The sequence below is a fragment of the Theobroma cacao genome, chromosome 10, assembly GCF_000208745.1.
Source record: "Theobroma cacao cultivar B97-61/B2 chromosome 10, Criollo_cocoa_genome_V2, whole genome shotgun sequence".
In the NCBI taxonomy this organism is placed as follows: domain Eukaryota; kingdom Viridiplantae; phylum Streptophyta; class Magnoliopsida; order Malvales; family Malvaceae; genus Theobroma; species Theobroma cacao.
The window spans coordinates 878,488-901,732 of record NC_030859.1 but is presented as its reverse complement, the minus strand read 5'-3'; the positions used below and the strand labels follow the sequence as shown (position 1 = coordinate 901,732).

General features: G+C 35.9%; 4 protein-coding genes and 1 pseudogene across 6 annotated transcripts; all 5 read left to right on the top strand.

Annotated features, from left to right (window-relative positions):
• On the top strand, positions 825–2,402 carry LOC18585874 (annotated as a pseudogene).
• On the top strand, positions 2,464–3,603 carry LOC108663826 (receptor-like protein kinase FERONIA). The gene has a single exon (XM_018129664.1). The coding sequence runs from the start codon at positions 2,552–2,554 to the stop codon at positions 3,269–3,271; it is 720 nt and encodes a 239-aa protein (XP_017985153.1). The 5' UTR covers positions 2,464–2,551; the 3' UTR covers positions 3,272–3,603.
• Positions 3,930–7,475, top strand: LOC18585873 (elongator complex protein 4). Of its 3 annotated transcripts, none has more exons than XM_007008929.2 (9): positions 3,930–4,072; positions 4,671–4,832; positions 4,960–5,186; positions 5,296–5,371; positions 5,604–5,760; positions 6,007–6,085; positions 6,288–6,447; positions 6,536–6,627; positions 6,788–7,475. In XM_007008929.2, the coding sequence occupies exons 2-9, from the start codon at positions 4,700–4,702 to the stop codon at positions 6,953–6,955; spliced, it is 1,092 nt and encodes a 363-aa protein (XP_007008991.2). In that variant the 5' UTR covers positions 3,930–4,072; positions 4,671–4,699; the 3' UTR covers positions 6,956–7,475. The 3 variants fall into 3 exon arrangements, with proteins under 3 accessions (XP_007008991.2, XP_017984138.1, XP_017984139.1); XM_018128649.1 differs by having other exon boundaries at positions 4,617–4,832; XM_018128650.1 differs by having other exon boundaries at positions 4,609–4,832.
• LOC18585872 (putative ABC1 protein At2g40090) lies at positions 8,055–12,504 on the top strand. The gene is made up of 12 exons (XM_007008927.2): positions 8,055–8,296; positions 8,560–8,714; positions 8,843–8,968; positions 9,121–9,216; positions 9,338–9,438; positions 9,624–9,660; positions 9,990–10,208; positions 10,445–10,556; positions 11,189–11,280; positions 11,389–11,568; positions 11,756–11,869; positions 12,018–12,504. The coding sequence occupies exons 1-12, from the start codon at positions 8,113–8,115 to the stop codon at positions 12,219–12,221; spliced, it is 1,620 nt and encodes a 539-aa protein (XP_007008989.1). The 5' UTR covers positions 8,055–8,112; the 3' UTR covers positions 12,222–12,504.
• LOC18585871 (GDSL esterase/lipase CPRD49) lies at positions 13,634–16,919 on the top strand. Its single transcript, XM_007008926.2, has 6 exons — positions 13,634–13,860; positions 14,753–14,830; positions 15,261–15,401; positions 15,711–15,787; positions 15,877–16,026; positions 16,343–16,919. Exons 1-6 carry the CDS (start codon positions 13,750–13,752, stop codon positions 16,554–16,556), a joined length of 771 nt encoding a protein of 256 aa, XP_007008988.1. The 5' UTR covers positions 13,634–13,749; the 3' UTR covers positions 16,557–16,919.

The window sequence follows — 23,245 nt, the reverse complement described above, 5'->3', positions numbered from 1 at the left end:
AAATCTCACTCTTTTTGTTCATATCTTAGCTATGATTGTAATGGATGGTTTCTTCTTCCTAAAACGGACACCCAACCAGATAATTTCTCAGAAAAAAAAAGAAGCAAAAAGAGCTAGCATAGATGCAAACAAGAAAACAGAAATGGAAACTACTTTGTGGGTCTAATAGGGCTTTTCTTGCTTCTTGGTCAATTGTAACGCCTGGATTTTAATTTACATAAAGAATCAAGGTTCCACTTGTCTTCCCCATGGGAGATTAGGGCCATTGGAATTTGATGTCTTTGTTTTTGATATTAAAACTTTCTTGAAAAGCTTAGTGAGTGATCTTATGACAGGTTTGCACATTTCCAGATCTGGGGGTGGCAAAAAGATTGTAACACAATTATTTTTTTTAGTTGTGAAAATTGGAGACAAAAAAAGTTTTTTGAATAGTAATAATCATTTCATTCATAGTAAACGATAATATGAGTATCTATTAAAGTCTGTTGGGCTGAAACCAGCTTCAAACTTCTATAGATAATATAAATAAATTTCAGTCTCCATATCATTCGAGATCAAGAACTCTGAAAAAAAAAAAAGAAAAGAAAAGTCCCCAATAAGTAGACGGCACCAAGAGAAGTTTGGGGGACAATTGACAACCAATTTTGTGTCACCTACAGGCTCCTGGGGCTTACGAGTCATGTAAGATATGATAATTGGAATCAAAAGAAGTTTTACATTTTTTATATTGATGAAGGCATTAGTGTCATTCCATGTCTTCTACGATGGGGTTTTTTGACATTTTATGTTTAGATTTTTCTTGCCGGTGATGATCATGAAGGCAAAGCCTTTAACTCTGGTTAAAGTACATGAATGTTTAAAGCAAAGGCAAGCAAGACTTCTCCTTGATGAGATAACACCACAAATATCAATCCAGATCCAGACCCAGACTTGCTTCTTTCTCCTTTCTCCTTCACTACTTCCCCCATGGGAAATCCTTCACATTTTCCAAGTTTCTTTAAAGTCTTTACGAAAGCAGCAGGCAATAGAAAATCAGAAAAAAGTAAGGGAAAACACGCTAGGATTCAATATCCAGTAGCTCTTCCTGAGGAAATTTACCGTCAATTTTCTTTACCCGAGATCATAGCTGCTACCAACAACTTTCATCCAAACTTGGTTATCGGTAAAAATGGTTTTGTAGATGTGTACAAAGGGATTGTCGATGATGGAACCTTGGTTGCTGTTAAACACCTCAGACCAGATGGAGTCCATATCCTCGGACCAGATGAAGCATATGGACTCAAGGAGTTCCAAACCGAAGTGCAGTTCCTCTGCCAGCTGCTCCACCAACATCTCGTGTCTCTTATGGGGTATTGCAATGATAAGGACGAGAAGATCGCTGTATACGAACTCATGAAAAACGGGTCACTCGGCCATCATCTCTATGGTTGTGGTTATGATCCACTCCCATGGAAGCAGAGGCTAGAGATATGTATTGGTGCAGCTCGTGGATTACATTACCTTCATACTTGAGCAAAGCATGCAGTAATTCACCGTAACGTCAAGAGCAACAATATTCTTTTGGATGAAAAATGGGTTGGTAAGGTTTCTGATTTCGGGTTGGCCAAGATGCGTCCACAACCTTCATATAACAATTCAAAAGCTTTGAAAAAAATGGTGTCAGGAGTAGAGAGTAGTTTTGGTTATCTGGATCCAGAGTATATTAGGGATTCTGAAATTTCAGAAAAATGTGATGTGTACTCATTTGGGGTTGTTTTATTTGAAGTGTTGTGTGCTAGACCAGCACTCTTAAATCCAATCCACAATAGTTGTAATGTATATCTAAGTGACTGGGTCCGTCTTTGCATAGGCGAAGGAACCATTTATAATATCATTGATCCATATTTGAAGGGGAACATAGCTCCAGAGTGTTTCAAGATATTCGTGGACATCGCTCATTGCTGTATGAATGCAAAGAGAGATAAACGGCCTGAGATGGGTGAAGTGGAGCTCATGCTAGAGCTTGCATTGGAGATGCAAGAGAAAGCAGATTCAGAAATGAAGGATCTTGATCCTCATGGTGAATGTATGTACAGAGATATATCATTTCGTATCTCTGTTTCTGGCCATATCATTGTAGACGATAGCAATAGTTCAGAATTTACTTGGGCAGATGAAATTCACCGTCAATTTTCTCTAACGTAGATCAAAGTTGCTACCAACAACTTTCATCCAAACATGCTTATCGGTAGAGGTAGTTTTGGAAATGTGTACAAAGGGTTTATCGATGATGGAAACTTGGTTGCTGTCAAACGCTTAAATCCAGATGCAGCACAGGCATTTAATAAGTTCCAAACCGAATTGCAATTGCTCTGCCAGCTACGGCATCAACATCTCGTGTCTCTTTTTGGGATTTGCAGTGATAAAGATGAGATGATCAGGCTTGATAAATGTAATGTGATCAAATTTTTGTAATGTAATGATGTAATGTGATCATTTGATCCAGTTACATCACTTTTCCACGTGTGGTTAAATGTAATCAGTATAATCAGTATAAGCTCTGCGTTTGTACATGAAAAACGGGACACTCAGTGATCATCTTTATGGTTCTGAGTATGATCCACTCCCATGGAAGCAGAGGCTAAAGATATGTATTGATGCAGCTCGTGGATTACATTACCTTCATACTAGAGTAAAGCCAGCAATAATTCACAGTGATGTTAAGAGCAGCAATATTCTATTGGACTACAATTTGGTTGGTAAGCTGTCTGATTTTGGGTTGTCCAAGATGTGTTTACAACTTTCATGCTTTAGCACGTCAAAAGCTTTGGAAAAAGTAGACTCAGTAGTGAAGGGCAGTAACGGTTGTTTGGATCCAGAGCATCTTAAAGATGGTGGACTTTCAAAAGAAAGTGATGTGTACTCGTTTGGGGTTGTTTTATTTGAAGTGTTGTGTGCTAGAAAGGTATTTGATCCAACATTGGACGAGGATGAACGACATCTAGTTGATTGGGTCCGTCGGTGCATAGGTAGAGGAACCATTTATAATATCATTGATCCATATCTGAAGGGGAAGATAGCTCCAGGGTGTTTTCGGAGATTCATGGATCTTGCTTATTATTGTACCTGTTTGGAGGGAAATACATGGCCTGAGATGGATGAAGTGGTGCTGATGCTAAAGCTTGCATTGGAGATGCAGGAAAATGCGGATTCCGAAATGAAAAATCTTGATCCTCATGGTGATTGTATGTATGGAGAAATATCATATGTACATCCCTGTTCCTGGTCCTAATTTACATGTGGAGAGTAACAGTAGTACATCACAGTTTGAAACGGGGGCAAGCGATTTGGATTCCAGCAGTACATCACTTGGATCTTTAGTAAATACCACTTCTACAAAATAAAAAAGAAGAAAATTGTGGCCATTTTTTGGCTTTGTGAATGAAGTGTGAGAAGAGGCTGAGCCATGGACTGAAGAGAATAGGTTCTTTTCTTTTATAGAACATGATGGCTTTTGTTTTTGATATTTTATTGCTTTCTAGAAATCAAGTTAGAATTTGCATGGAAATTGCTCCCATTTTTTCTCACTGGATGCCTCAAATTTTCTTATAAATGTTAAGATTTAGGCTCACTTTCATTCACCAAGGTGTTCATAACTAAATAATTTATTCTAAATAGATTGGTCTGAACCTTTTAAACCCACTCGTGAAATAAAAGAACTTGATTACCGATATGATTTTGTACTCCTAATCCATTTTGGGTGGATAAAGTGGGGGCCCAATCATCTATATGTTCCAACCCATAACTAGATAAAGAAAGCTTGATCAAAATGGCCTATGAAGGAGAGATCATGGGCTCTAGCCCAGGTGAACATGTACTCTGGGCCAACGCCGAACCACGACGACACCGAGCGTTTTTTCGGCTTGAGGCGAAAACCCGTACAGAACTTTGGGTTGAATAACAAAAGAAAAGAAACGGCGCGTAATTGCTCTGCAAAACGGCGGAACTCTGAAGCAGAGAAACGTTGAAGCGAAGAGCGTGAAGAAGTTTGCTATAATACTTCCTTTCAGAACAATTCAAAGAGAGTCCGGCGGTGAGAATTTGATTCTAACTCTGTTTGGTTACTTAGAAAAACCCGAGGAAAGTGAAAGAGAAACAAACTATTTTGGGGCCTTTTCATGTTTGGTAAAGTTTACTAAAGAACTGCGCACGATTTCTTTGATAAAAGGCTTGAATGAAAAGAGAAAAGAAGTTTTATTGAGCAAGAAGAATGAAAAGGGCTTAACAAAATTTGGGTTCTTAAGGAAAATTGATTTTTTTTTTTTCATGTTGATTGGTTTTAGCAAAGGTGTAGTTGAATGCTTACAGATGAAATATAATTGAAAAGGAAAAAACTCTGAGCAGAAAAAGCTCAAATTTGAGTTAAATATAATATGTTTAATTTTAATAATGAGATTAGGATTATTATGAATGTAGTTTGCTTCATTGATATGCTTTTTCTTTCATATGATTTCATTGCTGTTCCAGAGCCCCTCAAGGATGTTAAATTATTAATGTAAAGAAGAAGCAGCTTTTGGTTTTCTATAGTATGAGTATTTATTATTGTTTTTTATGGTTGTTTTGACTAAGTATTGCAGGACTTTGAATCAGGAAAGCCTTACATCAGCCTTATTGTTCACTGAATTGTGTAGTGTCTTGATTCTTGACTGTTGCTACTGCTATGGCTGCGGCCAAGACTCGGACCAGTAGCTTCTCTCGAAACATTTCGGCTGCAGCCCCATCTCAAGGCCCCGGACTCAAGTGTGGGCCAAATGGCACGGTCTTTCTATCTTCCGGGATATCTGACCTTGACAGTAATGTCCTACACTCCCTCATTCTTATTGTTGCATAACATTCTCTTCTGGCTTTGCTTTCTTCTAGTTCTTTCATGTGATTAGTGTGATTTGTTCTCTTATTGTGTAGTTTTTACTTGATATGTAGAGATACTAGGTGGCGGGTTCCCTTTGGGAAGCCTAGTTATGGTGATGGAAGATGCAGAGGCACCTCATCACATGCTTTTGTTGAGGAATTTCATGTCTCAGGGACTTGTTCATAATCAACCTCTTCTCTATGCTAGTCCAGCCATAGACCCAAGAGGGTTTTTGGGCACTTTGCCCAGTCCTGCCGCATCCAAAGATGAGAAATCCCATAAACACGATCCAGATCAGGTGCCCCTCATCTTGACCCCCTTTTGTCTATTTGTATCTTTTTCAGTCTTGTTGAAATCTCATGTGTAAATGCTAAGAATGCGAATAGCATATTCCAAAAAACTTGCAGGAGAAAGGCTTGAGAATTGCTTGGCAGTATAAGAAGTACTTCGGTGAAAGTCAACTAAATTTTGATGGCCAAAGAGGTAGTTTTTATTTCCCTGGTATTATTCTATGTTTCTTTTTACTTGTAGGTTTAACAAAAAGTTAATGCAGCTTGGTTTTGGGTCTTAATTAAGGTTAAGCCAAGATTTATTCTTTCACCTCATTATGCATTATTGGGTGTTCGCTTGAAAGTGCACTGTTCTTAACCTATGTTAATGCTATTCTCTCCTTGAGAGTTCTACACTCATATCTCTTTATGTTATTATGGTGCAGATGGTAAACATGAGTACTCTAATGAATTTGACTTGCGGAAGCCCCTAGAGAGACACTTTCTTAGTGCACAGCGTGTAGATTGTGTTAGCATCCAAGATTCTCCTAATCTTTCTGCTCTTCAAGACCGTAGTGCAACATTTTTATCTCAGTATCCACGGTATCATCATTTGCTTTCTTGGTCATATATTCATAATATTTGGAAACATATGATTATGCTGCCATATTAGTAAATTTTTGTTTCATTTTTACCGGTTATGTCATCTCTCTTACAGCTCCATTGAGAATACTGTATAAGGTTCTGAAGTCATATTTTTAGTGTCTCAACTAACTTGCCATTAATGTCTTTTTTTTTTATTTTGTATATTTACTTGTCATTGGTTTCCCTCTTTTGGCTATCTTATAGAAATGATGGCAGCATCTCATGTGCTGGTCGAATTGCTATACAATCATTTTCTGCTCCTCAGTGTGCGTATTCCAACATGGTTAGTAGCAAGCCCATATGATTTGTTAATTATTATAAATTCCTTCCTTCATTGAAAAGTTCTCTTCTAAGTTAAGAATTTTTTGAAAATGATTTTGCACCTTTTAGACTGTAGAAATCATAGTTTTAAAATTCATTTTATGGTACATCCATTGATTTTAAAGATGTAATCCATTGCTTCTGTTAATGTAATACATTTGCAGGAATGGGATATGCTTTCATTTATTAGATCTCTCAAAAGCATGGTACGGTCTTCAAATGCAGTTGCCTTGATAACCTTTCCACCTTCTCTTCTCTCACCGTCCTTCTGTAAAAGATGGCAGCACATGGCAGACACGTTGCTCTCTGTCAAAGCAATCCCAGGTTTATATCAGCCTGTACCTTGCGCTTATGGTATGCATTATTTTCAAATGTATCTTGACTTATTGATCTCATTTGATGCATATCTCAGATGAAGACAAGGAATTGTCACAACTCCTTACTGGTTACCAGGATATGGTTGGCTTTCTCAACGTTCACAAAGTAGCACGCATCAACACACAGGTTCATTAGCATTACCCTTCATCCTAGTGTTGTACCAACTTAATTGGTTCCTAACTTAGGAGCTCCTTGGTCTGAAAATTTACTCACAGTAGCCTTATTGCACTCATTATTTTACATTGTTTTACTTAATCATATACCTCATTTGTCCAAATGTAAGCAGGTTCCCGTGATTCTTGATGCAACAACCTTTTCAATCAAGTTACAAAAGCGAAGGTTTTTGGTTTTAGAATGTCTAAATCAGGCCCCTGTCGATGGTTCAAGTGGAACTTCGTATGGCACATCTGGCAGTTGCTCTGGTTCCTCCAAGACTGGGAACCTTGATTTTTGACTGCATAACTCAGGAAGCAGTCAACTAATCACCATAAGAATGAGAAACCGTCAGAAATGAAGAACAGAATCCACCCTTACTGCATAGTACATAAGGTTTTCCGATAGCCAGCTGACTGAGCGGTTGAGGACCAGCCACAACCACAACCACATATGTTGTTGATCTTATCTGCCAGATTCTTTCTAATGCTAGGTGGTCGCGTACCCTAGCAAACCTCTTGGTGAGCCAGATAGGAGATGGTTGCTAAGCTATGTAAAGTGGGAAAGTCTAAGAACACAGTCAAATTTACTCTATTGATTACCCAAGCTAGCTTGCTATAAGTGATCCTGGGGTCCCCTGTTTTCTTCTTTTGGGATTGGCCTTTTTGCTTAGAGGAACTTTTGGTTGTGTACTACGCAAGAGAAACTACTGTAAACATTTTACAACAGTATTTTTATTTCTTATAATCGGAGAGGAAGAATTCGAATTTACTTTTTAGGTAAAGAATTATACATCAATTAATGAATCAAATATTCGAGTATTTATAATAATTTATTTAAAAACGTATTTGTTATTTAAGCTTTGAGTAATGTTTCATGTTCTATTCAGATTTTACGTAACTGTTATTAATAAAAACATCATTTATCATTTTAACATAACACTAATGTGAAGAGTAAAAAATATTATATCATCATATCATTATTTCATATCAACATACGATTTTCATAATCTATTATAACATCCATGATAACATGACAACGTTATGTGGCATAGCATAACAAATAATATTTAAACAAACAGTAATTAGTAATTAGTTAATTATTAATTACAAAGATTTATTTAATTCAAAATTAAAATAAAAAAATTAATTTAATATAATAAAAAATAAAATTTATTTCAATTTTTTGAATAGTTAAAAAAATTTAACTTATTTAATTTAATTGTCTAATTTGCAATTTTAACCCACATATAACTCCTACTCATAAATTTAAAATGGGCATTCTTGTCTTTTAACAAGCTTTTTAAATCTGGAGCCTTCACAGGGTGGGCCAACCCGAACCCGTTAGCTCATTCAAACCAAACCGTCAAAAATAAGAAAAAAAAAAAAAGAGAAGGAAAACATAAGCGCGTTATTTTCGCTCGCTTGCCCGTTTGCTGTCTTCCAAAAGGAAAAAAACATGGTAGTCCGATCCCTTTGGCGCTCGCGCCCCAAGCTGGCGGTTGCCGCCACTGCCCTCTGCACGGGAGGTGCCGCAGCTACTATTGCCACTTCGGACGACCCCGCCACCGCTCTCAAGGTCTGCACCACCGTTCCTCTCCGCCTTGTCCGTGACTCCGTAACTGCCGCCTCCATCGTCGTCGGTACGTCAAACCATTTTCAATTTCTTTCAAAAGTTTTAAACTTTTTTTTAGTTTTTTTGATTGAGAGAGTTAATTTGAGTTTAAAGTTTCAATCTTGAATAAGTTTAATGGAAAAATTTGTTGACTTTGTTAGATTTAAAGGGATAATTAAGATTTGTAAATGCCATGGCTAGAATTTTAGTGAAGTATTGGGAATTGGGTTGCTTTATGTCTTTTTCTTTTTCAATTTTTATAACCCCCCATATTTTTAATCATACTATTAGATTATGAATACTCATTATGGGGACTACCAGAAGGAAGTAACGAGAGAGCTAAGGTAAAGCATGAAGTTCATTTAAGGTCGGCGCGGAAGCTTCAAGAACTTTGTTTTAGAAATGGAGGAATTTATATCAAGCTTGGCCAACATATTGGGCAATTGGTATACTCTTAGTATTGCTGATTTTGTGTCTTTGAATAAAGTTTGGCAATTGGGATTTTGGATTCATTAGATGCTCTTTAATTGTGGGTTTGAGCCGAAAATTTTTGTTTTCTTTTTTATTTGTTTAGGAGTACCTAGTTCCTCAGGAGTATGTTCAGACGATGAGGGAGTCGATGTTGAATAGGTGTCCAGTTTCTTCATATGATCAAGTGTGTGAAGTCTTCAAGAAGGAACTCGGAGAGACACCTGATAAAGTATGTATTGTTTTGAAACATAATGTTCACATAAGCAGAATTGGAGGCTGCATGACTGCTTTTCCAGTTTAAAAATTGATATTGGCGCTTTTTTTGGCATGTAGAAGACTAGAAGCTAGACTTGTCAATTTAATCTAACTTTTCATGTGCAGATCTTTAATGAATTTGATCCCAGACCAATAGCAAGTGCTTCCCTTGCACAAGTTCATGTTGCTCGTACCCATGATGGCCAAAAAGTTGCTGTGAAGGTTTCAATCTTTGTTACTTTTACCTGAAAATATTTTCCATTTGAATTTTGTGGATGTAGGACTTGGGTATTTCTTGTTAGTATTTACTTTCCATGTCCAAATTATTTTGCTTGAAATTCAGGTTCAGCACACTCATATGACAGATACTGCTGCTGCAGATCAAGCTACTGTGGAATTTATTGTCAACTCTCTGCATTGGTTATTCCCGTCTTTAGATTACAGGTACTGTTTTTTAGAATTTCCTTGTTTGTCTTCTAGACTATGAGTTATGATGCATACATAAATGAATGCATGCCTGCAGAATTTGCTTGATTTGAGCATACAGGTTTTCTGCTGTCTTGTCCGTGGGTTTTACATGGTTTCAAACTGTTATAGTTTATTGAAATTTTCTTGGCTTATGCATGCAGATGGTTGGTGGCTGAAATTCGAGAAAGTTTACCCAAGGCAAGTTGCTTTGATAACCTTCTCGTTATATTTTCCAGGAATTTCTTTATGTCGTGATATTCCATAAAAAATTCTCTTAATTTACTCTTTTAAGAAATCTAGATGTATTATAAAACCAGTTTTCTTATGACACGGTGCTTGTGTTTTACTCTCTGTGGGTATACCTTCCATGTACCCTTGCCTGTAAGAGGTGGGACTTAGAGTCAACTATATATAATTGTCTCTTGCTCTGATAGACATGTTTTCAGTCATCCAATATGTGTTTGGCTTTCTTGCCATCCAAGGTGGTATAGCATGAAGTTTGATTGTTTCTAGCCTTTTGACCTCAGGAGCTAGACTTTTTGATAGAGGCAAAGAACAGCGTGAAATGTTTGGAAAATTTCCAGAAGCTGTCTCCTCATATTGCAGATTATGTATATGCACCAGAGGTGCATTGGTCTTTAAGTACCTCAAAGCTGTTAACAATGGAATTCATGGATGGTGCGCAAGTGAATGATGTGATTGCCATTCGAAGACTTGGAATCCAACCCAATGATGTTGCAAGATTAGTAAGTTTGACTTAATGTTGTCATCCAAATTGTTTTTCTGCATTTAGAAGCTGTATTAACTTCTCTACCCTAAGCTTTATTTTTTATTAACAACATATGTGTACAGGAATCATGTATTTTTAGAATGAGACTTTAGTATTTCTGTGTCAAAAGAATATATATTAGGCCTACAGTTATATGATTGTTATAAATATATACAAGAAATTAATCTTGATATCTAATCTAATTCTATGCAGGTTAGTCAAACTTTTGCTGAGATGATGTTTAAACATGGATTTGTTCATTGTGATCCACATGCTGCTAATTTATTAGTTCGGCCATTACCTTCTGGAAAAAGTAGCATATTTGGTGAGGGTCCCTTTTATGTTGAGATTAAATGAGAACGTCTCTAGTAGTGCTTAACTAGATGCAATGGAGAACGTTGATGTTAAATCTTTCTTGTTTTCTTAACTATCCATAATAAGAGTATTGTTCTGTCTGTTTTTGGTGAAAGCTATTGGAACTTGTCTGTTTTTGGTGAAAGCTATTGGAACTCTTCCAGCTTGATCCTCTAAGATGGTGCCCCTTCTTTCAGTATGAAATTATTGACTGCTAGTAGTGATGTCATCTTTTAGATGTTCAATCATATAATTTTGAAATAAAGGAATATATTGGGGAGCTTGTGATTCTTAAGGCCAAAAATGTTGGGTTCTCAATGTTCTGTATTCATAATAAAATTGACTAAAACCTGCTGTACCTCTTTCCAGGAACTCTGAAATATATTCATGGAAAAAAGAAAATAGAGAAATCTAGAAAACATTATGACTTCCACTTAGACATATAATGGGCCATCCTTATTAAAAATTTGAGTGCCTATGATGAACTTCTTTTGAGGCTTTTAATGTGCTTGGTTGTGAAGTTTAGTTACTTTTCCAAACACAATGTTAGGATTCCTTGTCTGAATATTTATTCTATTTCCATTTCTCCTTTTGTATGTGCAGGCAAGAAAAAACCACAGTTGATACTTCTGGACCATGGTCTTTATAAGGAACTAGACTTCTCTACCAGATTCAACTATGCTTCTCTTTGGAGGGTACATCATTGCTCTCTCCAAAAATTTGGATTTAGTTCTTGGTGCATTTATGAGTTTTACTTGTGAGCAACTTGATGTTTTCCTTTCATGCTTTGACTTCCATTGCAGGCATTGGTGTTTGCTGATGCTAATGGAATAAAGGAAAATAGTGTCAAATTGGGTGCTGGGGAGGATCTATATGTGCTATTTGCGGGGATTCTAACCATGAGGCCCTGGAATAGGGTCATTGACCCTGCTGTGGATCATTTGGTCATAAAAGGCACTGACAGTGATCTTTCAGAATTACAGGTGATATTGTATAGAAGGGTTCTGAGATGCTTCTATAGATGATGTTACTGATAATTGAATAAAGTTCTGATTCCAAATGAAGCTCTGTTTTTCTCTTAGGAGAGTGTTTGTTGCTATATTAGTAAGTTGGATTTTTTAATCGATTGGTTCTCACTTCTTGGTTGGCCATATCTATCTTCTCTTGCAGATGTATGCATCTCAATATTTCCCTCAAATATCAGAGCTTCTCAGGAGACTGCCCCGTGTTATTCTATTGATGCTGAAGACAAATGATTGCTTAAGAGCAGTTAATAACTCTCTGGTATTTCCACATCTTTGATTCCATTGAATTCTTTGTTTGCATGAGGTCACAATGAGGCTTATTGTTTGAGCACTCTACCATACTTATGAATTTTGATTTGTCACCAAATTTTCTTGACTGCTGGTCGGATTTGGATGTTCATATACAGTTACAGGGTTCATCTCTTGAGACATTTCTGGTCATTGGGAAGGTTTCTTCTGAAGCAGTTGTTGAGGCAAAGATGATGCAGAAGAAATCCTTATTACGTTGGTTAAATATCTGGTTGGAGGAGGTCATCCTGGAAGCTCGTCTTTTAGTAATGCAGATGGCCCTGTGGCTTTTGCAAGTCAGGAAAGCGTTGACTTGGACATAAATACAGTTTCCGAAGTAGTTTCTTCAATTCTTTACACTTTTAATATCATATTAGGATTCAATATTTTTTGCCCCCGTTGTTCAGACCACCTCCATGCAGGTTGTTTGAACTCGGATTGACAGATTGATTCTTTTATCTCTTCAAAGATATGAAAAAATTTATTACATTGTCATTGTTGTAAAACCCCATCAACCGGGCGAGTTATAAACTGTAAGAAACATCATTTTCCAGACAATAATGGATCAATTTCAATAAAGAGCAGAAGCAGCTGATTATCGATTAATGAACATTTTATATGGCATGTGGGAATGAAGCGTATCGTGTGGCCTCGTATACATCTTCGTTCCTTTCTTGTGACAGGAGCTTGATTGAATGATGGCACAATTCAGGCAAATAGTATTAAATGCTATCAAAGAGAAACAGACTCATCAACCAGTTTCTGCTTATGTTTAATCTTTAATGGCTTCCTTTCCGAATGTCCTTTGCTTTATTACTCATAAATCATTGCTGCATTAGTTGTTGGTTTCTGGTAAACCTTATTTTTCCCACTCTTGTTCCTTCCAAGCTGTCCCAATCAGGAAAACCCTTTGCCCCATGGAGCTGGCAGGTTTTTTATGCTCCTCGGATCAGTACCAGGCTTGTTAAACAGATGTGGAAAAATGAAGGACAATGGTGATATTATGAAGGGTTTTAGTATGGTCATATGGAATGGAAAAAAGGATGGATCAAGACTTTTTCTTAATTTGGGTATTGAAAGAAATGTGTTACAATTTATTGTGGTGCAAAGTTTGGTGGCTAGTTTGGTGGGTTATTACCCAAACCACTGCTGCCGACCACCTCCCTTACCCTCTGCCCGCGAATTACTTTATGCCACCATCAATTCCTCATCTGTCTTCTCTCCATTGCATAAATACTTCATACCTCTCTTTCAGCCAAATGTCCCCTAATTTAGTGATTGATTTTTGAAATCTTTTTCATATATATATATCAGCAAAGTACATAAACAATGACATCCAAGTATGTCAAAATTTTTTTTTTTTTAGTAACGCTATTAATATTATTAAATTTGGACAATACCTTGCCATCCCCTAGTTGGTATCAAAGCCTCATGTCTATAAACAAGGTAAGGCACATTGTCATGCTAAAACCTGACTATAGATTCTTTGTTTTCTTAAAGAAAAAGCTAACAATAGACTCTGGACTCCATAGGCAGTGTCCCCATGCAAAGATGCCAATGTAACATAGACAGAAGTAGTGCTTATATCTTGGAAAAGTTTAACAAGAGTAACCCCTTTTTTCGTATGTTTGTTGGAGTTAGTGTTCAGTAAAAAAAATTTAAAAGAAAAAAGCGAGTGTAGTTGGTTTCCCAACTACCAAGTAAAGCTCAAACGTATATCATTAATATAGCAGAGAGAAGCACGTTGGGCAAAGGGTTCCTCGAGGCTCCACCTTGTTTTCCCAATTCACATTCAAAGGGAGAGAAAGAGAAAGAGATAAAAAGAGCTTTTTAGAGGAAAGACAGTGAAAAATGGTGGGACCAGCAAGGCCACAGTTCGTCCTCTTTGGATCATCCATTGTCCAACTTAGTTTCAGCAATGGCGGATGGGGTGCTATTCTAGCTGACGTCTATGCTCGCAAAGTACTTTCTCTTTGTTTTCCCTTTCTGGGTTATTTTGAATGTCTTTGTTTGAGTTATGTTTTGTTAGATTACGAGGTTGTCACTGTTAGTTTGATGCATTGTTGCTGTTCACCTGTTCTTTTTTGGGCTCAGAAGGTAGAACATAGCTCTATGGTTTTGTCTGCTACATTCCAACATCTTTCTGCTTTTTCCCTTTGTATGATAAGTGATAATCTGAATGATTTTTTGTCAACAAAGCCTGGTCTTTTTGAGGATTGATCTGCTCTTTTTGCTTGTTTTACCGTCTGTCCTTGTTTACTATTAAGGTTGTGGTTGTGGTTGGTAGGAAAGAAAAGAGAGGAAAAAAGGGGAAGAGATAGAAACTTTTTTCCTTTTCTTTCTTTCTTGGTATGAGTGAAAATTAATGTGACAGATGAATGTTTACCAATTTTTTCATTATAAATAACAATTCTGCAAATTTGGATGAAGTAAAGGAGGCAAATTGTAAATTTTAATTGTACAGATTGTCCCTGTAATTTTTAGAGGGATGGCAAGGGAAATAAGCAAGATTTAGGAAATAAAGTTACAAACTTTACGATGGCAAATGTAAAAGTTGTTTTTTTTTTTTTCAATTATTGGATTTCCTCCTGTTGTTTGGTTTCCATCTTTCCCAACCAAGAAATTGAAAAAGTTTAAGTTACAGTCCAAATCATTCACTATCTAGCTATTTACAGAGAGACATAAGGCAGTGTTCCTAATCTTAGGTGCATGTTCTAATGCCAATCATTGCAGTATGATTGTCACCTCATTTACTGATTGTGAAAGAATCTGCCATTGATATTCCAATACTCTTACTTTGTGTGTGTGGTTTGTGTTCTTATGGGAATCCTAAGTTACTTGCAATCCCTTGCAGGCTGACATACTTTTACGAGGATATTATGGATGGAATTCGCGACGTGCAGTAGAGGTGCTCGATCATGTTTTCCCAAAGGTATAAAAGTTTTTGATAGTCATTACATCAAACTTGTCAAAATTGTAATTGATGCTTATGGATCAGCCATGTATTGTCCACTTTGATTTACTCAGTCACACTCCCAAATTTTGGGAAAGTAAAGGGAGCTGCATCATTATTGTATGAATTAATTGAAATTCCTTCGAATTATTGAAATCACAGAAGATTTTTGGAGAAACTGGATATTGAACTTAGACAGTGTGTGATGCTAAAACTTAAAAGTTAATTGGTGGATGTATAAGAAGCCTGGTAATGCTTTCTGTAATTTGGAAAGGTCTTTTTCCATTCTATATGTGATCGTTGATTATGCATAGGTATTAGTTTCCATGTTCAGATTGCTGGGGTATTCTCTTTTCAAAGCGGTGTTTTGATATTAACAATCGCAGTTCGGTTCTTTTATGTATTACAGGATGCTGCTACACAGCCTTCTTTGATAATAACTTATTTTGGTGGTAATGATTCAATGGGACCTCATCCATCTGGCCTTGGACCTCATGTGCCACTTAATGAATATATTGAGCACATGAGGAAGATAGCAATTCATCTGAAGGTACTTTCTCAACATATTTCTCAGTTGAACTTGACACATCACTGTAGGCTTTAAGAGAAGCAGACTGACCTAGCAGAAAAATAGACAGAAAATCTTCATTCTTATGAGGTCCAGAAATGTCCTAATTGCTTGGAACAAAGCAAAGAGAAGAAAATGGTTTCAAATGCTTGAAATTTATCAGTTGTTCCTTTGTGTTTATTTGTTTTTGTGAAAGGGCAGCCTTAAACTCAACCTAACAGGTCTTTTTGCTGTCTGAGAGTAACACCTGATGTTCATTCTAACTTCATTTTTCCTTGTTCTGAAAATCAGAGCCTTTCAGATTCAACACGCCTCATTTTTCTTACTTGTCCTCCTGTTGATGAAGACAGAGTTAGTAAAAACACAAGGTGCTGTAATGCATGTTTTGTATGATTTGTTTCCCTTATTTCTTATTGCAAAATGTCGATCTAAGACACGCCTCCCTTCGGTATATCAGTGAATTCTTTAGCCACCTTATTCGAACAAATGAGTTATGCCAGAAGTATTCTGAAGCTTGTGTAAAGCTGTGCCAGGAATTGGATGTGAAGGTGGTTGATCTTTTTACTGCATTTCAACGAAGAGATAACTGGACAGCTGATTGCTTCACGTAAGTTTTGCTCGGCTATGATTTCCGAATCTCATCTTCTTTTGACACAATCACATTTCGAAAGTTCATTGGCTTTATTTGTGAATCAACCATGTGCTTCATACTCCACTTAGGTCTCTTCATATAACTTCTGTCTGCCTTTTTCCCCATCCTGCCAGCTACTTCAGGAACTTGTTTGCCTTTTGGGGTAGGATACTATAGGGAACTAGTGATACCTCTTGCTGTGACAATGACATTTCCTGTATGGGAATCTGACATGGAAGTTTTGCTACCATTGCTATTTCACTTGTGTTCTAAAGTTTATGCCTTTGATCAGAGATGGGGTTCATCTATCTGCTGAGGGGAGCAAGATTGTAGTGGCCGAGATACTAAAAGTACTCAAAGAAGCCGAGTGGCAGCCATCTCTGCACTGGAAGGCCATGCCAACTGAATTCTCAGAGGACTCACCTTATGATCTTGTTGCTGCTGATGGGAAAACCACATTGAATCCGTCTGAATGGACATTTCACCGGGCGATTCAATGGGACTAGAGCAGTGCAGAGTTCTCTTCCAGGTTCATGATCTCCAACATCTCATGGAAATCAAACCTGTCTCACTTGAAATTGAAGGATGAAGTACCAAAGATGAACAGGATTTGTAGAAAAGGACTGAGCTTTGAACCATTTAATGGTTGCTTCTTGCAGAATCCATCATGAGTTTGATTAAATTTAGTTCAGTTGATTCTTGTAAAGTTTATATATTTATATAGTAAGTTCAATTCCGACTGAATAAGCCTAGAGGAACTTGAATTTGAAGCGCACAGGCCAAAAATGCTTGATTCGATTTCGCCCAATGGGAAACATTGTTGCTTTCCAATTTTCTATGGATACATCTAAATCTTTTGTGTGGGAACATGTTTCATATTCCTTGAAACACTTTTTCCATACATTACGTGCCTCCTCCCTCAAGAAGTAATTTTAAGAAAAAAAACATTTAAATCGACTCATCATTCTCATAATATTCAAAATTTTTAATTTTTTTCTTATCCATGACCTAAAAAGAAAAAACATGAAAAATTATTCTTAAATTTTATACCGAGATCAAGATTCGACTCTTTGAACAATAAAATACATTAAATTAATGACTTAAGTATAACATTTATAACAAACAATTCTAAAATTTAAAAATAAATAAATTTTAAATTTTTAAAAATTTGAATTTTTCTTGAACGTAACAATTTAATTTTATCCGTCAAATTTTGAAAATAATTCGAGATTAGAAAATGATCCCATTGTCAACGCAAAAGGGCCCTCAAAAATTGTACTTGTCTCCTATCATTGGATGAAATTGCACCAACTTTCCAAAGGAGTCGAGATAGATTCGAAGTAATCGGTGCTGCTTTCTTCCACCAAAATTCAAACAACTAGTAATATTTTTTACGAACCTATATTTCCAAAGTGCATTTCGGACCCACAAAAGGTTGAAGTAAAGCATTATACGATCACTTCAACGAAAATTAAAATGGCAAACGGACAAGGAAAAAAGGAGACAAAGCTCCAACGAGAAAGTGGTCCTTGGAAGGAAAAACAAGTTAAGTTTGACATATGTTTTCCAAGTAAAGTGACCCATAGACCCACAAGAAACCTACCCTTTTGAACAAAGGGAAAGGCTTTAGTCTTCGGCATCTATTTATTAGGTTAAAACTTTTGTATTCGAAGACTTGTTTTGAACTTTTGAATTTTGTAATGATTAAAAGTTTTAATAATGTAATATCGAAATTGATTCAATTGATAAATTCATTAATCTTAATGATGAAGAATGTTAATTTTTGACATCCACCTATTAGATTAAAACTTTTGTACCTTAAGAACTTATTTTGTATTTTTGAATTTCATATGAATTAAAGTTTAATAACGAAAAATCGAGATTGACTCAATCAAGTGAATTATGTTGAATATTTCATGTATGTTAATATTGAATATACAATTTTTGTTAAAAAAATGACATATATTACTCTAGACTCTCGAGGAGTCAATTATGTGCAAAAGTCTACAAAATAAACCAAGTCAATAAAAGAAAAAAGAAAAAGAGGATCAAATTAATATCATAAAAGACCCAAAGAAGCTACATATATTTGACATGACTATATGCAGGAATTAAGGTGCTTTTTATTTCTAACAAAACCCTTTTCGTTCCAAAGACTTTTGCAGCTAACAATGAAGCAACTGTTCTCCAAGGTTCTGTCTCCGACCGACATCGAACACAGGCTGGCGGTTCCGTCGGAGATTTTGTGGGCGTTCGAGTTCGACGACGAAGCACGTGCTGCTGATTTCCATGTCGAGGACGTTGCTGGGCAGAAGTGGCACTTCCGTTGCTCCACCAGGAAGAAAGATTTCCACCCGAAGCCTGTCGTTTCCAAAGGGTGGCGTCGGTTCGTTAAGGACAAAAGACTTCGAGTTGGAGATAAGGTTGTGTTGTACAAGGATGGTGGAGGCGGTTCCTCGTACAAAATCAAAACCATGAAGAAAGTCTTCAAGTTGTTTGGTGAAGATGTCTGGCTTGAGTCTTAGCCAAAGAATTAATTTGTAATTCCCATTGTTCTTTCTTCCTCTTCTTGTAGTAAAGATGAATAAACAACTAGTTTCTTGTATGTTAATACAATTAATTGAGTGGGAATTTTGTTATAATTTTCCCTTTATTAACTGATGATTCTTTTGTTTTTTTCTTTATCTTTCTGTTTTCTTTAGTTCTTCAACTGGAAAAGAAGCTGGTGGTTCATGTCCTTAGACTATTCATAGCAACACCTCTTTTTGGTCTAATTTTCAGGTTTCTTTCACTTCTTTGGATAAGATTTAATGGTAACGAATGGATTAATTTCAATCTAGAAAATGCATGCATGAGATTAACATATCCGTGAGGAAATAACTGTATTAACTATTTCGAAAATGATTCAAAATGTATTAAATTTCGAAATAGTATATATCAAGAATAACGTTTTAAAAGAAAAATCATTTCAATGAATTAAATATGATAAAGGAGAAATGATAGTTATTATTTGTACAAACCAAAACTCGAGTGATAAGGATGTAATGCAAGATCTGGAAAACAGAAATTAATTATATTTTTTTAATAAAATTATTAATTTAACATCCTGATTATGATATTTGAAAACATATCTAGGAAGCTGTCTATATATCCAAGCCCATATGCCATAAATTCAAACATAAAGAAAGAACATTTCATAAATATATTAATATCACATTATAATTTTAAGATAATTATATTTAAGTAATTTAAATATTTCATTTGCGAATCTATGTACGTGTAAATACTAAACAAATATATGGTTTATAAATGGAAATATAATTTTATTGATCAAGGTACAGCAATGTGTAATTTGCTTTTATATTGGGCTAGGTTGGGCTTTTCCAGATAATCAGCAGATGGGCTTGTGAACTTGGGGAGAGCTCAAATTCAAAGGGACATGGGTGGTTGGTAGAGCTTGATCTAGTTCGACCCAAATTTTTATAGATCGGGAAAATATGAGTTGGGTCGGGTCAGTTTATTTTTTACATGGGTCATCAAACCTCTAATTCAGCTCACTTCTTGTTAGTCCAGGGTTCAAGTCAATTTTTTTTTTAAAAAAATTATTTTTATAATTCTATTTAATATATTTTTTATTAATAAAATTATTTTATAATTTAATCCATAAATTGAATATAAAAACATGTTACAAACAAATAAATTACATCAAATATAAATAAATAAATTACATAAATAAAATTTAAATTTTTAACACAAACTACCATCCCATAAACATAAGTATATAACTAAATAATAAAAACTTCAAGACTCATTTATATCCCCTCAATCCTTATCCTTAAGTAAAATATTTAAATCTTATTTAGACTACAACGATATCTCAATGTATGAATTATTATTAATTTATCATTTAATATTCATTACCATAAAAAAGAGATAATAAATTTTAATCTAAACTAAAATTGTTAATTTGATAAGTAAAGATTAAAAATATTGAAATATATAAAATAAGTAATACTATTAATAATTAAATTATTAATTTTATATAATTAAATATATAAAATTATTAAATTAATTAAAATTATTTTTTTTATCTACAAAATTGCCCACCTCAACTCACCCTAGCCCACTAATTAGATGAGTTAACTCTAATTTAGATCCTATGAACTTAAATTTTTAAATTCAACTCACCTCATATTTAATAAAAAATAAGTCGATTCAAACTGTGGAAGTATTTTATTAAGGGAAAAGAAACCTGTCAAAGTTTCTTGCATGGTTATCCAATAAAATATTTTTTATTAGAATCTAGTGGCAGTCGTAATACGTTGAAAAAGTCTCCTCTGAAACAGCAGTACGGCCAAATATCATTTTCCAAAAGAAAATTGCATTCATCTTCTTAATCCTCGAGCTACGAATATATGGAGAAGATATTCTCAAAACAGCTCACAGACACTGACTTGAAGAAGAGGTTGTCGATTCCAACTCAATGTTTGAACCATTTCAGGTTCGATAAATGTCATTCTACGTCTGTTCAAGTTGAGGATGAAAATGGAAAAGCATGGCACTTTAAATGCCGCGTTCGCAGGGAGGGCTACCAGAAACCAGTTTTCTGCGAAGGTTGGCTTAAATTTGTTAGGTATACAAGTCTTCGCCCAGGTGATAGAGTCGAGTTCTACAAGGATACTAAAGTGGAAGGTTTGTATAGAATCCAAGTGCAGAGACGCGTCAAGCTATTGGGCAAGGAATTCTGGGCAAATCTGCGGCCATTTGAAAAACGGATTAATTTCGAGGAAAGAACAGAAGTAGCAGCAAAAGAAGAAAAGTCGAAAAAGAAAACTGAGTATTTAAAGTGTATGTATGTATGCATATATGTATTAGCAACGCATCATCTGTTCTTCGTTCTTTCGAATGAATTGCTTCAACAGTGCCTTTTAGCTTTCTCAGATGTGTGATGATCACATTTCCTGCAAGGAAGTGTCTTCAATGAAATTGACTACCTCTCCCGTTCTTTGGTAATGTTTCGCATGTCCATGTCTTAAGAGAAGTTAATTCCTAAGCTGACTCCCTTGCCAAACTTGGGGCTGACCCAAGCTCTATGTTCACTGCGCTGTGGTAACGGTTGGTCTTTGAAGATTCATGCTTGCTTTTACCTTTACCGTGAGCTCTGAAATGCCTATGCTCTCATCCCCTTCGTGGTTCTTTATGGTGACTGATGACTGCTTTTTGATGATTGTGAGATCCCTTCATATATGCTGCCCCTGCTTTTATGATTCCCTGTTTTGGTTTCCATCGCATTTATGGTGCCATCTAGGCAGCAAGTCCTGACCGGTTTTGGCAGCCAACTCCTTCTCTTTTGCTTCAGCAGTATTCGGTTATCCCAGCCTTCTGTGCCTATGTGGTTGTGCTGTTCTTTTTTCCAGCCAGCTTTTGGCAACTTTGTTGTGCTCCAGTTTTTCAGTTGTAAGCTCTGAGAGTTTTCCTCAACTATCTTTTACTCCTAACTTTTATTAATATATTATTTTCCATTTTCTTGGTTGAGCCAAAAGCAAAAATGCCCGTTTGTTAAAATTTAGTGCTAGTTTTGGCCCAAAAGATTAGTGGAAATTGCTTTTCAAAAAAAAAAAAAAAAGATTGGTGGAAATTTGATTTGAAAAACCTATGGGAAATAACAGATACGTTAAGAATATTAACAGCAGACACAACTTATTCCGTCTTTATTATGCACGGATAGCCTACAGCTGAAGCTTTGTTTTTGTATAGTGGCTGTATATGTACACAAAGTAATTTTTATTCTGCAATAAATATATGATTAAATAATATTTCCCGCGTGGAAAGCAAATGGCATTAGTCCTACATTTCTTTAGATAATTTCAAGGAAGCTTCCATTTGATTAAAAAATATTTCCTCCGTAGAAAAAAGCCACTTTAAATCTTGTCTTTATATGATACATCTACATTTTTCTTACGCCTTTTGATTATAAAATTATTTCCTTCCTTAGAAAAAAGTCAGTCCAAATTTGCGTCAATCTATCTTACATTTTTTCTTGGTCATTTGAAAAAAAAAATATTTCCTCCCTTAGGAAGGATCCCTCTAAATTTCGTGTCTATGGCTACTTACATTTCCGGTAGGCCATTTGGTTAAGAAAATATTTCCACCCATAGAAAAAGCATCAAGCCACCACATACCCTTTTAGACTTCAAACCCAAACCAGATAACTTTTCCTTTTTTTTTTTTTTTTTTTTTTGCGTATTTTGTGCTAACCCCATGATTCCATTAAAGAGCTCTGATTTAACCCCATGATATTTTTTAACGCAACGATGGTTGAAAAGAAGGTGCCAAGAACCGCGTGTTTACAATCCTTGTAGGGTTGCATTCTGCGGAAGGAAACATTTTTCAATGCAATGTTTGAAAGATGGTATGGATAGGCATGCACCCGTATGTTTCTAGAATGAAGAGAATTTAATTCATTGGAATATTCTAATACATTGGGGTTGGTATGACTGGAGTGGATAGTATTTTGGTTGACTAGGTACATACTACACAAAATTTGAATACAATAGTTCAATTATTTGCTTGTAGGGTAAGAAAATGTAAGCTGGGTGAAAATTTACCTTTAAAAGCGGCCCGTAGAACTCTCCCCACCTTGTTCCAGCAAAACTCGCTAAATCAACGAGGCAAAAGAATGTCTCCTTCCTGTAATCTTTCCTTAAGGTTGGCATCTCTCCATGTTTGTATCCTTTAATGCATGTTTCTTAGACCCAAAAAATAATGCCTTTTTTTTTCCCTTTGCAGCAGCAACAGCAGCAGCTCAGCCAACTATACACTTGCTATTTGCATCTTTCTGGTAACTATATTCCTCCCCCTCATGAACCTGAAATTCCTAACATTCCCTCTCCATTTGAGACCCACAGTGTTATCATGACCATGTTTATCATCACCAAACTTGAATACGCCACAAATTTCCACACTTCATTTTCCCATGAAATCATCAGTAAATATATCACTCTCCTATCCGGAAGTCTAGCCCCGGCTTTACTTGCATTGATCCTTTTCCACGGTTATCTGGGGCGGCTCATTCTTCTCGTTTGGACCATTTGCTTTGGTAAACTAACATATGACGCATGGCGAAAGCTCTATCAGTTGTAACACAATTTCATCTGTCTCTGACTTCTTGAACCAATTGCTTGGTCGCTGTGAT

Bases quoted from the DNA above. Each gene is read 5' to 3' on its own strand.
- LOC18585873 (XM_007008929.2), top strand. From the start codon at position 4,700: ATGGCTGCGGCCAAGACTCGGACCAGTAGCTTCTCTCGAAACATTTCG. The intron at 5,187-5,295 runs GTGCCCCTCATC...AAAAACTTGCAG, and splicing joins ATAAACACGATCCAGATCAG to GAGAAAGGCTTGAGAATTGC. The intron at 6,086-6,287 runs GTTAGTAGCAAG...ATACATTTGCAG, and splicing joins AGTGTGCGTATTCCAACATG to GAATGGGATATGCTTTCATT.
- LOC18585871 (XM_007008926.2), top strand. From the start codon at position 13,750: ATGGTGGGACCAGCAAGGCCACAGTTCGTCCTCTTTGGATCATCCATT. The intron at 13,861-14,752 runs GTACTTTCTCTT...AATCCCTTGCAG, and splicing joins CTGACGTCTATGCTCGCAAA to GCTGACATACTTTTACGAGG. The intron at 15,402-15,710 runs GTACTTTCTCAA...TCTGAAAATCAG, and splicing joins AGATAGCAATTCATCTGAAG to AGCCTTTCAGATTCAACACG.
- LOC108663826 (XM_018129664.1), top strand. From the start codon at position 2,552: ATGAAAAACGGGACACTCAGTGATCATCTTTATGGTTCTGAGTATGAT.
- LOC18585872 (XM_007008927.2), top strand. From the start codon at position 8,113: ATGGTAGTCCGATCCCTTTGGCGCTCGCGCCCCAAGCTGGCGGTTGCC. The intron at 8,297-8,559 runs GTACGTCAAACC...TCATACTATTAG, and splicing joins TGCCGCCTCCATCGTCGTCG to ATTATGAATACTCATTATGG. The intron at 10,209-10,444 runs GTAAGTTTGACT...AATTCTATGCAG, and splicing joins CCAATGATGTTGCAAGATTA to GTTAGTCAAACTTTTGCTGA.